We start from the raw sequence: 16,853 nt of genomic DNA, 5'->3' as shown, positions 1-16,853 counted from the left end.
CAGGCAACATGGGTCCTGTTTCAAAAAGATCTGGATCAGTAAATTCATCTTAGTCAATCTTTATGAACTAAGATTGAATTTAATTACTGACTGTGTTTCACAAAGTTTTATCTCGATCAGCCTATAAGACTTGCGTGATTTCAAAAGCTATATACGAGCCTAAAGATATATAGAAATTAGCCAATGGTTGTCTGCTGATAATCTTGTAATGATTTCTTAAGGTTCTCTGGGCATAGATTTAAAACTAGAAGCAAAGAATTTGGATTGACGGTATGCTTTTAATTTTGGATCAATTTTTGAAGAGGAAATTCACCCCCAAAATAAATGAACTTCAAAAGAAAGAGTGAAATATTCCCGGCAGAATGATACAAAATGACAAAAATCGGATAAGTAGTAAGGAAGGTATGACATTTTGAAATTTCCCAAGTTTTAAAAACATTTTTTGACCAGTCTTTATGAATATTCAAATGAGCGAGTTGATGCCATACCCTCACAATTTTTCATACATGTTATGCTGGATATGAAATTCAGTAAAATCATTTTTTTTTTTTTTTTTTTTTTTAGCTTATGCAAGTAAAAGCTTATTACCGTCCTACCAAGATATGTCAGAGTTAACATTTGTTCTTTTTTATCTTGGGTTGTTTTGATGGCAAGTTTCATATTTATACAGCTGAAATACTAGTATAGGATTTTTGTCATTTCTATATGCGTAATGAATAAGAAATTGAGAGAGCATGACATTGTCAACTTGCTGATTTTGATATTCATAACGACTGGTCAAGAAGTGTTTTCCGGAAAATTGTGAAATTTCACAGAATGTCACAACTTCATCATTCTTTATCCGATTTTGATCATTATACCCCCGCATACACACGAGGGGGTATATAGGAATCAGCTTGTGGTCGGTTGGGCGGTCCGTTGAAGCAATTTTGGTGAAACTTGGGTTACATGATGACATTGAGGTGTAGATATGCAAGACATGTTTTTCATGTGTGTCAGAGAAAGCGTTGCCATGGTAACCAAAATTCTCCCGAAACCTTCTGAAGTGAACTTCTTCCACAGTATTTAAGCAATTTATTTCAAATTTGATATGTGTAATGATCTATAGGTGTAGTTATGCAAGACACACTTAATGTTTGCACCTGACAAGGTGTTGCCTGTTTGGTATATTTTCTTGAAAATCTTGTGGAATTAACTGTTTGCACAATTTTGAAGCAATTGAACTCAAATTTGGTGTACATAATGGCATTGAGGTGTAGATGTGCTAAACATGTTTGTAGTGTTTGTCGCAGAAAGCGTTGCCACGGTAACCACAATTTCCCCCAAACCTTGTGGAATGAACTATTTCCTCAGTATTTAAGCAATTTATTTCAAATTTGGTATCCAGGGCCTAAAATGATCTATAGGTATAGTTATGCAAGACACTCTTTGTATTTTGTACCTGACAAGGTGTTACCATGGTAATGGCATATTTTTTTGAAAATCTTGTCAAGTGAACTACTTCCTCAGTTGTGAAGCAGTCAAACTCACAAGGTACTCACAAGGTACTACACACATGAGCACTGACACATGCGCACAGTTGTCAAACCCTGGTTCAATTCTTTTTCATAGAAATCTGGGCTGCGGGAGCAGAGATATTAATCACCTTTAGTGATACTTCTAGTTTAGACTGTTCTGCAGGGAATTTTTATATCTTTCTTATGAAATTGATGAAATTTTTGGTGGATTTCTTCTTTAAGGAATTTGTAGGAGTAGCTATTCCAGTTTGGTCCTTCTACCTCACTCCAGCTGAGATGATACAGATTATTTATTTGTTTATTTATTTATTTGGTTGGTTTTATTTATGCTATACTGCAAGGTAGGCCTGTTCAAAACTGCTTTAGGTGTAAAGTAGGAGTCCATATGCTGGTGAATTTGTTGCCATATTGGATTGTGTGTTACTATGGCCTAGCCAAGTTAAGGCTAACTTTAAAAACTTGATGCATATATGGTTTTAGACCATGCATGAAGTCAGGCAGTGACTTAGAGCTTTGTGAAAATGAATTCAAAGTTGTGCGTAATGTTGGGCATGATTTTTGGACTTACGCTTGTACGCATGACTTGAGTCTTACTTACTTCTCTGTAAAATACCTCTGTGGTATGCTTTTCATATTTCTGGAGAAGAAAAACCCAACCAGCTCCCTGAATTGGGCTGCTCAGGACTTGAAGTTTTGTTTGTACAAAGAGAGGCATTCCAACTCGCTGTAATCTGTCAAGACTATGAGACTATCCCAAGGGGTTATTTGAGAAGATAAATCTTAATTCATAAAATGTATTTATGGAAATCTACATTACTTGTTATATTTGGATAGAACAAATATGTTCCTCTGGTTACCAGTGTGCAAAGCAGCTGAATTTTGCCAACTGAGGACAAATATCGTAACTGCGGACATTTTTTTTTTTTTTTTTGAAGTTTGGATCTGCTCATCCCTTGCAAAAATGATTGTATTGTACATGATAGTTTCTCAATTTAGAGATTTTGAACTATTTACAGAGAAATTTTCCATTCATCTATCTTCCACAGGATGGTGAGGTAGATGGATTACCGGTCTGGCCTGTCATCTATTACTGCATCCGATGCGGGGACCTCGAGGCTGCTAAGATCACTACTTCCAAGGCAGCGTGAGTCTCCTTTCCTCTTCCCCTCTCCTGTATGACCACCCTGCCGCCATTTTCTTGCAGAACAGCTAAAGAATTAAAAACTTCTGCTCTCTGTGGCTTTTGTCACAGTTACACTCATGATTGAAATGCAGTGTACCATGGATTTGTGTTCAGTTTCATCTCAGAATACAAGAATACTAACAGAGCAGAAAATGATAGTGTTGGTTTAAAGGGATGATATAGTTTTGGTTGAGATGGAGGTTCGGCTTTTAACTCTCTGCGAGATAACTAGAAATCATCTATGGAATATTAAAGAGCATACAGTTCTAAGAGGAATTCAAAGTTTGTTTGATGAAAATCTGTTTTGAAGTGGAAGAGATATATCCAAAAACAAAGTAAAACAAAGCAATCCTAATAAAAGGTGGGTCTCACCTTTTATTTGGATTGCTTTGTGTTGGATATCTCGGTGATTTCGAAACCAATCTTTATCAAATAAACTTTGAATTCCTTTTAGAATTGTATGCTCTTTCATATTTCATAAGAGGTTTCTCATTATCTCACAAAAAAGGTGGAAACCTAAAGCCCCATCTCAACCAAACTCCTGTCATCCCTTTAAACCAGCATAGACTTTTAATATTTGACCCTCCTTAGAAAAAGTGAGAATGCAATTTCAGTTGTATTGGTTTACACCACATCCTTGATCAATTCTTTCTCAAGAATGCAAAGCAGGTTTTCAGCTGAGTGAGTTATAATGTGTGTGAGCATTTTGGTGACTCAGCCTTTGTATGTCTGTAATTCTATGCCATTAAAGATTAATTTTGATTTTCACCTGATTATCATAGTTTGTTTCTTTTTGTTTCAGTTATAATTCAATTAATTAATTCATTCATTTAATCAGTAATAAATGTTGCCTTTATTTCTTGCACAATTATTTTTATTTTGTAAATAGTTACTGAACAGAGATTACCATCCAAATAGTTGTATATTTATGAGTTTACCTATTTCTTTTTTCCTTTCATGCAAATCAGACTATCTGATTGTTATGCCACATGTCTTATCATGTACTTTATAAGTTGTATTTGTATGATATTCAGTGGGGTCTCTTGGGAGACAACCATCTTCATCCTGGTAAATTGGTTTCACTGTGCTTTCATATAGCTATTTGTAGAATATACATGTGCACACATATTGTAGATCTATAGATAGATAGGTTGATAAATTGATCTGCAGATAGGTAGATGGATTGATAGATAGATGGATAGATAGATAGATAGATAGATAGATAGATAGATAGACAGACAGATAGATAGATAGATAGATAGATAGATAGGTAGATAGATAGATAAATGAACAGTGTTCTGGTGTGGAGCAACTGCCGTCATACCCATTTCTATTTGTTTACAGGCAAGATCTCGGTGAATTCAGTGAATACCTTGAAGAATACATGCAGAATGATGACAGGAGGTAAGAATTACAAATGTGGTATGTTTATCTTCTTCTGTCTTAGATATAAAAAAAGAGGATGTATGTACTGTATACACCATATATTCAGCAAGTCCAATCTTTCAGGAATCAATACTTCACAGCTATATCAGGAGTGACCCACTTCCCGATTATGGAGTACGGTAATGTACAGTTCACATACATTTCGCATTCATGTCTGAATCAGATTTGATATTTTTTTTTGGTGTGTGTTTTTAAATTCACAATTAGCACTGGACTTGTGAAATTTGCCAAATGAAAACCCCACGAAACATACGGTGTAAAGATTATGAAACAGATACAGCACAAGCCGCTATGGAGGTGAATTCAAAGTCAAGCGAGGGGGTTCTATACCTCCTCAATCATGTTTTAGAGGTCAAACTGTTCACCCACATACCAGTTGAATCAATCAACACACAATTGGAAAATTGCCTCCAATATATAATTATAGGTGCATTTTTTATACACTGCCATTGAAAACCCGTAGCTTTTTTGCACATCCCTTATTTTCGGCAGAAGTTGCTTGGCAGGTACCAGTATGTGAGCCAAAAAAAAAAAAAAAAACACCCACGAACAAAAACAAAGTAAAAAATATCGAATAACCCTCCTCAGAAATGAAGTGTTTTGAAACTCGGCAATTTTATTCAGGTTTTATTTTTTTGTTGTTGTCGTTTTATTTTTTCTAAGGGGGGGGGGCGGTGTTACATGACATCCTCCCTTGTCGTATGGGATCTCTTGCCTGCCTGCCTACACCATTGATCTCTAAACCAGTTGCCGCCACTCAAAGACACTGGCAAGTTGCACATTCACACTACTTACCCCAAAAAGTCAATATTCTGGTTTTTCACCAAATTTTCTTGCTCCCTTCCCCCCCCCCCCCCACCAAAAAAGGAAAAAAAAAAAGTTTTTGGTTTTTCTGGCAGTGTTCATGATATATTAAAAAAAACCTCTGGTATTTCCCATTTTGTTTGCTTGTTTGTTTGTTTGTTTGTTTTGCAATGTAAATGCCTCGTATGATTATTACCTACCATAATGTGATGTATGAAACAATGTGTCTTGAAGAATGAGATTCCAGCTGGCCTTCAGACTTTCACACCATACAATAAAACTTGATTAGCAGGAAACGTGATTCCTATTTGTACTAACAAAGTACGGGTAGTTCACCAGACCTGTGAAATCACTTAGTCACATGTTATGTGATAAAACACATGTTAGACCAATCATGTGCTATGCGGCTGCTCACATTACTTTAAGTATGTGTTCGTGCTTCTCCAAGACAGATTATCAAATCAAGCCCTTGGTCTGTGGATGCATAACATGTGGAAGTCTACTGTATCTGCCATATATTTTAGCGAGTCTTAATTTTTTCACGAATCAGGACTTCTCGACAATTTCGAGAGTGGTTAAATTCTCAATAGTGGAGGACAGTACTGAATGGAGAAATGGGTACATGCATGTCACATTCACGTTGGGATCAGAGTAGATATTTTTGCATGTTTTTAAATTCATGAATAGCACCCGACTCGCGAAAATCGCAAAAATATAAACCTTGCAAAGTATTTGGTGTATACAGTATATGAGAATCTAATGTCACTCATCCAGACCGTGAAATCACAGTAGGGGATTTTGTTGTTGGCTTGCCCGCAATCAAACTGTTGTAGCTTTTTTTTTGCTTGTCCAACACAAATCAAACTTTAAAGGACAAGTTCATCTTCATAGACATGTGGGTTGAGTGAATGCAGCAATATTAGTAGAGCACATCAGTGAGAGTTTGAGGAAAATCGGACAATCCGTTCAAAAGTTATGAATTTTTTTTAATTTCTGCTCAGTCACGGCTGAATGAAAAGACTACTATGGTTTGTGATGTCACATGTGTACAACGATAGAAAGAAAGAATAAAGAAAATTCAACATATTTCCATTTTTCTCGCATAACCAAAGAACACTCGACTTCTCTCTTTCAGAATGCAGGGGGAATAATATTACCCTTAATATGCATCAGTAATAAGTCGAAGAAATGTGCACTTTATTCAAAATGTAAAGTTTTATAACATTCTCTTTTTATTTTCCTTATATCGTATGCATGCTGTGACATCATACACTGTACTAGTGTAGTAGTCTTCTCATCCTGCAGTGACTGCGCAGATACTTAAAAAGCTCATAACTTTTGAACGGATTGTCCGATTTTTCTCAAACTTTCACTGATGTGTTCTACTAATATTGCTGCATTCTCTCAATCCTTATGTATATGAAGGTGAACTTGTCCTTTAACAGACCTTCTGCCTTAACCCGTTGAAGACTAGTCCCGAGTATTCTTGGGCTAGGGTACTAAAATGGGAAATCCATGTTATAGGAAAAGTCAGTCCATCTTCAACGGGTGAAAGTCACTATTCTATTTTGAAGAAAATTCCCTATTATTTTTTGATAGATAGATGTTAGATTACATCATTTTTTAACAGTATAATCAAAGCAGCAGGGCTTGACTGGAACTGGAGAAAATGGATAGATTCATAACTCTAAACAACTCTGTAAGCAAACATTAGTATCAGAGCTGTTGAAGGGTCAATTTAATTGTCAGTCCAAAAGGATCAATATAATTGTTATTCACACTGCATGTTCATATCTGTTCAAAGTCAAGTACTTGTTGGTGAGGGAAGATGGAAAACTGATGTCCCATTTATACACAAAGTTGGGCCCAGAAGCGCTCCTGAAGCACTTTGGTTTATGTCCCTCTGACCCTGAGTTCGTTCAAACAGAGAATCGCTGCACGCCAAGACCACATATGAAGTGGCTGAGAGGGGAGCATGAATTTAATGGTGACCTTCAAGTGTGCAGGAACTTCTAAGATATAAACTGTATGCACAGTGCGCACCGCATACAACTTCTAAAACACTGAACTTTGGTGACCATTTATACAGAGTTTAGAGTGCTTCTGGAGCGTTCCTGAACTCAGCCGTGAGAAGGGTAGGAATTCCTGTTCATACAGAGTTGGGGGATTATAAATACTCTTTCCCACACACAGTGATACAATAATAGGTCTATCATGTGAATTTGTGCGATTTACTGTATACGCCATATATTTAGCAAGTCTAATTTTTCACGAATCGGGACTTCCCAACAATTTCTTGAGTGGCTAAATTCACGATCATGGGGTGCAGAACTAAATGGAGAATTGTATGCATGTATGTTGTATTCATGTGAGGATCAGAGTCAAAATTTTTGTGTGTCTTTAATTTCGCAAATAGCACCTGACGTGCAAAATTCATGAAAATCAAAACCCCTCAAAATATTTGTTGTATACAGTACCATGCAGAGAGACTTTCAAAGTGTCTTTTCTGGGTCAGTAGCCTTCGCATGTTCTCTTCGATCTTTTGTCCAAGGTTATCGCCAAGCACAGAGACCAAGCTCAGGTTACACTACAGGAGGGCTGTCAGAAGTAGCACCGATCCATTCAAAAGGTAACACCAACTTGAGAAATTTCCTTTAATACCACATTTTTCTTCTTTTTTTTTTTCTTTCTCTTCTTACAGCTCACTTGAGGTAAGGGCTGCAGTTAGCTATTGTAATCACTGTACACGTATGTCCATCATTTGTCAAACCAGGCAAGAATCATACTCAGACGTAGAAAAAACAGAGCATCACCTGGTATAGGTGGTGTGTGTGTGTTTGTGTGTGTATTAATTTTTCCATGGGAATGGGGCATAGTAGTAGTAGTAGTAGTAGTAGGAGTAGGAGTATGCTCATTGCACAACAACTCTATTGATATGTTGTCATTGAAATATGTCATCTTCTTTTGAGTTGACTTCCATCTGATTCTTTTGAGGATGATTAAAGGAAATATAATATCACAATATGTAACGTAGATGCGTGAAATATGCAATTAAAATGTAAGAACCCCAAATGAGAAGAAAGGGAAATGAACACATTCCTTCCCCCCCCCCCCTTCCAAAAAAAGGGGCATCCTACCATTTTCCGTCATAACTGTTTTATTTTTTCTTTCAAGTTTTTATTGAGGCAGCCTTTCGTTACTTCAGGTCAGAGAGTCCAATGATGAGTCTTTATCCTTGCGCTCGTAGTGCATTGACCTCTCTTGTATTCCGCCCATCTCCCCGGAAATGGGCGGGGCTGTGAGAGGGGCGTGTCACAGTGCTTGACAACCATAGGCCCCCTCAGCGGGGAGGGCCATGTAGAATGGCAGCCCAGCTGGGGGCTGAGGACTCTCTCTAGATCCTGTCAGTCTCATGTTGAGTTTGAAATATTAGCTAACCTTTAGCGTTCTGTCTGTTAGTGTTCTTCGAAGTTTAGCTGCTATAGCTGTATTTGTATAGTGTATAAATGCCTTGTTCGGCAAGACTGAGAGCTATCAAAAGGGTGACCTCACAGTAACCACAGGTTGCCCAAGGTACTGGTGCCAATTGACTCCACCCCCCCAAACACACACACACACACACACACACACACACACACAAACAAACACACTCTACAGCAAATAAACAAACACACAAGAACAAACCAGATTTAATTGAGATAGTAAGAAAACAAAAACACCCATATGATTTTCCAAATGTGTTTCTCAAGATGTAAAAAATACTATGTTCAGATGTGGCAAGTTGTCGGGGCAATGTTTTTTGACTTCTCCCGACTGATTCAGTTTTATGTGCCAACCAAGATTATCAGTCATGATCCAATGCACACCAGACGAGCATCTCGCCAAGTCCCGAGACAAGGTCAGATCTGCTGAACTCTGTTTAATCCTTTATTGCATCCACCGTTATGCAGAGCGGTATACTGTCTGCTTGGTCGGTGTGATACTGTGGACAACCACTCAGAAGTGGCCGAGAAGACCGAGGATTATCTCTGGCTGAAGGTAGGAAAAAACGCATTCTCTGAATCCTTAGTTGTTTGTGGTTGCCATAGCACTGTGTCAGGATGACTTCCAGTGTTACTGTTATATTCCTGCAGGCTCGTGTTAGTTACATATTCTTAACTGCCAACTGTTCCTAAAGAGCGTGTGTATTTTGTCATGAAAGGAGTTCCATTTAGAGTGGAGTTCTTTTCTTTCTTTCTTTTTTTGTAAAGTCTGTCAGTAAAAAATTCAGTGTGAAAGATTGATGAAGAATCCTTTCTTCCACATTTTTTTTAAATTGCACGTTTCATTTGGATCCTATCTGTTGTGCTTGTGTGTTGGGAGACGCACAAATAAAAATAATCTGCTGGTTATGGAATTAATGGAATACATACCACCATGTCAATGAGAGTGGAGACTGAAGATGAGATGGAAAAAAATAATCATTTGCAGTGATACGTGCCCGGAAGGTGGCAAGTCTCATAAATTGGCATTTAATATGGCTCATAGAAGGAGAACATAATCCTTCCAAATTCTTAAGTATTCTGTGAGGGGGAGACTGATTTCCCAGGGCATTATCCCCCTGTTTCACTACCTTGTTCAAATATTGCAGGTGTTCCCCAATCTAGAAGCAATGACCCCTTAAACCCTGATGATGAAAATATCTTTTCCAGATTAATTTGTCTTTGCTTTTTGTTAGTTTGCTAATATGATAACTTTGTAATGGGCCAATTTCATGTTGTTGTTCCAATTTTTCCCTCTTCTTGCAGCTAAGCCAAGTTCAATTTGGTGATAGCTCAACGACCTCAGGTCAAAGTTCATCGGATAAGCTGACCTTGCAACAGCTTCAGACCACGCTGTTGGAAGAGTACGGAGAGAGCCACTTCAATGCACACCAGAATCCTTATCTCTACTTCAAGGTCGGTGTAGCAGGCTGACTTTTATCTGAACTCTGTTGGAAAGATTAAGAATGTCATGCTGTGCCAAACATTCATGCTTCTATCTCATGCGAAGTATTGTTTTAAATTCTGTTAAACTTTCTATAGACTCCCCATTTTGTCTCCGGGATTGTTATCTGAAGTAGGGTTGATACCATAGGTTCCCCAAGCCTTGGAAGTTATTTGATAATGAAGGATTGTATTGATTTACAAGTGACAATAATGAATATCTGTCTGCTTAACATTAATTTCATCCAAAATTTGATAAATTCAGTGGAAACCATGATTGACACCTGAAACATAGGGGTGAGTTCATATTTTGTGCTTTGACACACATAAAAGGTTTGATCAAAACCTGCAAGCCTCCTCCCATGTGACAAATAACTTTGCAGCTCTCACTCTAAATTTAACCAAACTTTGGTCAGAGATGTACTAGTGAATCTTCATGGTATGGTTCTCTCAAAGTCTCATGCAAAAGTTAGAGGTCATAAAAGGCCTCATGTTCAAAGTTTGAACTTTTCCACACCTTCACTCGGTTTAGTAAGTGATGGAGTTTGTTAGTTAAAAATGTACAGGTATGCTTCTTGTCCATATTTACTAGTGCACACTTTACCACTGATTACCTTTTTGTGCTCAGCTTTTAAATTCTGTCACATTTATCTATTTCACAAGTCAAGTGTGCGTTCAGAATTGTGATATCTAGGCAACACTCAGTAAAATAGTTGCCATGGTACTACCAGGCATTATAACTTTAACTTCATTACATCTGTGTTGCTGTTGAAGTAGGTTTGTCTTTTTTTTTTCACTGAATTATGGCCAACAGTTGTATATTCAATTTTGTTTGTACACCTCTGGATTGAGAGAGCAGATCTCTGGTTCCATCTTTGCGTGAAAATTGACAAAGAAACCACCTGCTATTGATATATCTTTCATTATAATTTCTATGTGTGCGTGTATGGGTGTTTCTTTATTTCCAGATCCTATTTCTCTCAGCCCAGTTTGAGAGTGGCATAGAGTTCCTGTCACGAAGTGACGGCGGCCTGCGAAGCCATGCTGTGCATGCAGCGATTGTCCTCCATGAGCTTGGGCTACTGGCCCTACCGGAGAACATCCAAGCACAACTCCGTAAGCGCCTTGGACTTACTGCTGACTTCCTTTGCCGTGCGATCTCTTTTCTTACTCGTCTCTTATGACACATTGAGATTGCCAGGATCGGTTTTCCTGTTGGCGAATAAGGGAAGCCTTCTCTGAATGTTGCTACTCTCTAGATTGTGTAAAAGTCTCTTCACCTTGGCGGAGATGGGTCTCAAAAATACCTCTATATTCAAATTTTCAGTCATTGGGTCTTAAAATGGTGTACATTGGAGATGGTGGATATTCAGTACTGTAAAGTTTCATTTATAGGACATGCTCATGGATAAGTTGCACCCCGACAGTGGAAGTTGTCACAAAAAAAAAACCACACACACACAAAAAAGATGAAAATTCCAACCTAAATCTTATATATGTTTGTATACAAGACCAAAGTATGTTAACTGTGTACATGCCACTATAAAACCTTTTCTTTATTGAATGGGAATATAAATGCCACCAATCATTTCTGCCATGTTTTTGAAAAGCCACCAGCAAACTCTTCATCACATCTGGCAAATTATGATAATATGGCAATGATGATAGAGTAAATATGATACATTGATTTTGCTGAATGGTGCTTGATGGAATTGATTAAATGGTAGTTGATGAGAAAATGTTCTTTCATTTCTTTTTGACAGTCAGTAGGAACCCACAAGATCCTGAGCCGATGCGACGCCTCAACTTTGTGCGCCTCATCAGCATGTACACCTCAAAATTTGAATCAACAGACCCAAGGGAGGTGCTCCAGTACTTCTACTTGCTCAGGTCGGTTAGCTTGCAGGTTTAGTTTTCCTTTCAGGCACAGGAACTGATTGAAAAGTTATTTGGACAACCCTTTCTGTTTATTTGTTTGCCAATAAACATTCTACTCAATGATGTCTACAGCAATGTAAGGAAAATCAAAATAGCTCAGACCAAATATTTCTCCCTTCTCATATAATTCTGTCTGCCACGTAAAGCTATTTCATCTTCAGTGCACAAGGACTGCAATGAGGAGTCTGTGCTGTTTTTAGGCAGATATATGGCACCGTACAAATGCTGTGAATCAGCATCATCCATATTACTACCGTTTACAGCTCACTGCAATTATTTTGGCCTCCAGGAATCTGAAAGATGCTGGGGGCAAAAGCTACTTCGTCCGTTGCCTGAGCGAGCTTGTGATTGAGACCAGGGAGTTTGAGGCGCTCCTTGGGCGCAGGGAGAGGGACGGCACCAGGAGACCAGGGGCAGTGGACAAGTTTCAGGTGGAAACCCAGGACATCATAGAGACGGTTGCCGTGGATACAGAGGCCAAGGGACTGTTTGAAGATGCCCTCAAGCTGTATGATCTTGCTGGGGTGGGTTGATGAATTGGTGAATCTTGGTTACTCAAATAAATTTTTGTCTCATTTCATTAGGAATTTTATGACCTATGAAATGTACTTCTTTCTGATCAACCCAGGAGCAGTATCATGTAGTATGAAGTATAGAATATAAATTTCTAGCTACACTCTCTCTATGAATGGGCTTATGAAATAGCATGACCAATTCTTACAACTTCATCTTTGTCAGAGGAGCAGAATTTAAACCAGATCCTTCCACGGAGTGTAGACTGGCATTAAATAGAGTCATAGAGATGTGATACTTCTTGACTCAATCTTTATATGACTTGATTTGTTCAAAAATGTTTCCTACTTATGGGGGAACAAATGCACATGTTTATGGTACGCATACATGAACACATAAAGAACATCCAAAGTAATGGCTGACTAAACCTTGAGATTGAGTTGTGAATTCAAAGCTAGTAATCAAAAGTTAAGCATTGAACGTTTACAGAGGTTACCAATACAGACTTTTTGGTCATTGAGTGTGTGTAGGAAAGGAAGGGTGTCTTATTCAGACAATACTTTGTGTGCTTTCACTACACTGGCTTTCAATATAGCTATTAAACCGATATTGCCGTTTTGGAGGTGTAATATAACACTTGACATCCCTGCCAGAGTTTTATTTCCCCCAAAGAGGCTGTATTTATTTGAGGGGAAAGTACAACTCCAAAGGGAATACCAAGTGTTACATTATGATGATAGACAACACAGTATTTCTTATATTTATTATAGTCTGGTAGTAGTAGTAGTAGTAATACTATACATGTTTATCATATTTTATTCTACCCTTAACCCACTTCGGCAGCCAGTCAAAATTCTGAAATCATAACTTGTAATGTCATTGCTCACAATGTTAATGATTTTGACTGTTGGTGCTGTGGTCACGTGATTACATTATGACCAATCACCGACCAGTATTTATGAAGACTGTGTGATGTAGAGTGATATACATTTCCTCTCTATATTTCCCTCCACTTGTGTGTCAGAACTCAGACAAGGTGCTGGAGCTGATGAACCAACTGCTGAGTCCCGTGGTGGCCTCAGCCAACAGCCCCCAGTCCAACAGGGAGCGCCTCCAGGGACTGGCAGTCAGCATAGCGGAAAGGTTGGTAATCTCCATCGGGGAATGGATTAGGTGTGTACTGCTACAGGAATGAATGCATCAGCATGTATACAATCCATATAGTATGATCCTAGCCCTGTGTGATCATGCCACAGAGTGTAACATGTCATATGGGAGGTTTCTTGTCATTTTGTAAATGCCAAAGTGAGCCATAAGCCAGGGCTCCACACAAACTTTTATTTTTGGTGGCCCAAAGGCAAACGTCCGACCTTTTTTGGTTGCCCCGGGACACCGTTCCAACGTTAGTGTCGAGCCCTGCGTAAGCATTACATTTGCCTTTTCCTCACTTACTGTTGCTTAACAAACTTATTCCCTGTCTTTTGAGATGATGGGATGAAGAAGAAATGATAGCGATATATTTTAATTTTGAGGGTGTTTTTTATTTCCCAGGAAGGGGGTTCTTTTGCTTCTTTCATATGATTTAGCAAGATTGCCACAAATCTTGGTAAATGATTTGATTGGAAGCTTGTAGCTGTACCTGAAAGGTGTACTGTATATGGCAAATATTTCGCGAGGTTTTTTACCTTTTGCAAATTTCGCGAGTTGGTTGCTGTTCACGAATTTAAAAACAAACAAAAGTATTAACTCTCATCCCAACCTAGATATGACATGCATGCATATGACATGCATGCATTCATTTCTACATTCAGTACTGTACTCCACAATCGTGAATTCAACCTTTCGCCAAATTGTCGGGAAGTACCGACTTGTTAAAAATTAGACTCACTACATACATGGCATATACAGTATTGGGCTGATCATCATCAGCCCTGTATTCTGTTGAGATTTTATCGGGGAGAAGCAATAACAAGGTTGTGAAATAATACCGATAGGCCTACATGCTTGCTATTAACTCTGATTGCTTCACTTTAATTGTGATGTGCAATAATTAGATCAGAAAATCAGTATAGAATCAACTTGAATGTAAAATTTTAACTTCCAACCTGTGCCATGATTTGTAAATGCCTCTTGCACTATGCTGTGCTATGAAATAAAATGAAATAAAATGAAATTAAATTAAATAACATTGCATTCATGCAAGAGCCTCACATTGATATTCTTTTGACGTGGTACATGTAGGTTGAGAATGGGTTTACTTGTTCAGTTAGAATTTACTGTAAGCAGCTGATTGAATGTTCTGGAAATGAAGCACATTTTGAATGATATAAGATATAAACAGAACTTTTTCAGAGTATAGTAAAATATATTGTTAGTGATTAGAAAACCGTGTTCAGGAGGTGGTGCTATGACGAACAGGTAATCCAACTTTTACCAATACGTATCTCATCTCACTTGTCCAGATACCAAGCCCAAGGTCTGATTGGTAGTCCAGCCAACACCAAGTCTTTCTACCTTCTCCTTGACCTCATGACGTTCTTTGACCACTACCACAACCGAGATCTGGACCGGGCATTGGCGGTTGGTTCTTGTCTTTGGAATTTGTTCTCACCTTGTTTCTGTCACTCGCTTTATTGATTTTTTTGTTATGGCTTTTGTTGAGGTGATGTTGAGTTGATGTTCAGTTTAACTGTATGTATATTAGATATAGTTATAGGTATGGGTGTATTTTAAGAATGATAATGTTGTTTGGAGGTGTTTTTATTTTTTTTTTTGGGGGGGGGGGCAGGGGTTGGTAGTGGTGATTGCATTAGTTCATTTTGATGGCAGACCTTGTTTCTGCTCCTAATTCCTGTGTTATGATATTGAGCTGTCTGTGATGTGGGCCTATTGACATACCTCCATCTCGTATTGCAATAATATGCTGTGCGTATTATAGTGCTGTTGGTGGAGATGTTTTTACAGAAATCACATATCAGACTAATACTTCTGAAATAGTTGTTAGTGTTTTAAGCAGATTAGTTTTACTACTAAATTGTAGATTTATGATATATTCAGAGCTGCTTGCATCAATGCATGAGGTAAATACTGGCAGAAGTATGCATGTATGCATTTCACCCTTCTTTCTTTGTTTCTTAATTGCAATGCCAAGCAAGGCATATAATGTGGAGTAATCATTGAAGTGTGCCACAGAAGAAGGATTGGGCTCCAACCCAATTTGATGTGACTAACAAACAAAAAAAAAAAAAAAACTGACATGCTTTAGATTTAATTTCAGTAAAAGTTTCTGGCCTTCAATGTTAGTGTAACCATAGGAACACAATGTTGACAGCTGATTGGTTGTCATGTAGTTAGTTGACGTGGGAGTTTCAATCACCGTGCGACAGTATTTTAGAAAGTCTACTTTCTAGGAAGCTGCGAATGTTGAGATCCTGATAAAGAAGAGGAAATATATAAGTATGTTTATGTTTACAACGACAATACTTGTTAAAGGGATGGTACAGAATTGGTGGGGATGAGAATTGGGCTTTTAACCGAGATACCGAGAAAACACATATGATATAGTACAGAGCATACCATTTTAAGAGGAATTCAAAGTTCATTTGATGAAAATGGGGTTTGGAATAACTGAAACACCCAAAAACAAAGTAAAACAAAGCGATTGTAATAAAGTGTGGGTCCCACACTTTATCAGAATCGCTCTTTTTGGATATCTCAGCCATTTCAAAACCAATTTTCATCAAATAATCATTGATTTCCTCATAGAATTACAAACTCTTTCTTATTTCATTAGAGGTTTCTCATTATTTCACCAAAAATTGTTAGAAACCCGAAATTAGGTCTCAACCAATACTGTACGATCCCTTTAATCTTCTAAAGGGAGAGTCCGATGATGAGTCTTTATCCTTGCGCTCGTAGTGCATTGACCTTTCTTGTACTCCACCTGTCTCCCCGGAGGTGGGCGGGGCTATGAGAGGGGCGTGTCACAGTGCTTGACAACCATAGGCCCCCTCAGTGGGAAGGGCCATGTAGAATGGCAGCCCAGCTGGGGGCTGAGGACTCTTTAACCCTACAGAGGGAGAGATTTAGATTCAAGATAGGGAGAGTAACTTGAAATATGTTTGGGTCTGGCTACAAGGATTAAAAATTGGTTATGATTTTTTGTTGTAGAAATCTTCCTCTCGAAATGCCGGATTACTGCCGCTATTGTTAATGTTCATTTACTTTTATGTGTTCCAGACAATTCGTCAGCTGCAACTGATAGCCTTGAGTCCAGACTCCGTTGATGACCGTGTAAATGGCTTCAAGCAGTACACAGATGAGGTAATATTCATTGGCCTTTTATCTGCACAACTTTTAAATGTTGTCTGTATTTTAGGACAGATGAGATAACAAGTGAAAATCATGGCCCATTTTCTAGAATGAAACACATTGCAAGCACTGTGGTGTAGCTGGGCTTTTGACTGTCAAACATGAGGTAGCGGTTCC

At 38.2% G+C, this 16,853-nt stretch overlaps 1 protein-coding gene across 1 annotated transcript in view; it reads left to right on the top strand.

Moving 5' to 3' along the window:
- LOC139720425 (nuclear pore complex protein Nup93-like) overlaps nt 1-16,853 on the top strand; it is a 41,840-nt gene that overhangs the window by 23,002 nt on the left and 1,985 nt on the right. Inside the window, exons 8-18 of the mRNA XM_071631785.1 lie at nt 2,564-2,661; nt 4,045-4,104; nt 7,502-7,579; nt 8,901-8,988; nt 9,738-9,887; nt 10,883-11,030; nt 11,678-11,804; nt 12,142-12,376; nt 13,390-13,508; nt 14,828-14,945; nt 16,605-16,688. Of these exons, the coding sequence (XP_071487886.1) occupies nt 2,564-2,661; nt 4,045-4,104; nt 7,502-7,579; nt 8,901-8,988; nt 9,738-9,887; nt 10,883-11,030; nt 11,678-11,804; nt 12,142-12,376; nt 13,390-13,508; nt 14,828-14,945; nt 16,605-16,688 (1,305 nt within the window). The remainder of the gene's footprint in view (nt 1-2,563; nt 2,662-4,044; nt 4,105-7,501; nt 7,580-8,900; nt 8,989-9,737; nt 9,888-10,882; nt 11,031-11,677; nt 11,805-12,141; nt 12,377-13,389; nt 13,509-14,827; nt 14,946-16,604; nt 16,689-16,853) is intronic.

Source organism: Diadema antillarum, unplaced genomic scaffold (assembly GCF_040938485.1).
Source record: "Diadema antillarum isolate AM-2024a unplaced genomic scaffold, OU_Dant_1.0 scf00000128, whole genome shotgun sequence".
NCBI classification, from domain to species: Eukaryota; Metazoa; Echinodermata; class Echinoidea; order Diadematoida; family Diadematidae; genus Diadema; species Diadema antillarum.
This window is presented reverse-complemented; position numbering and strand designations above follow the sequence as displayed.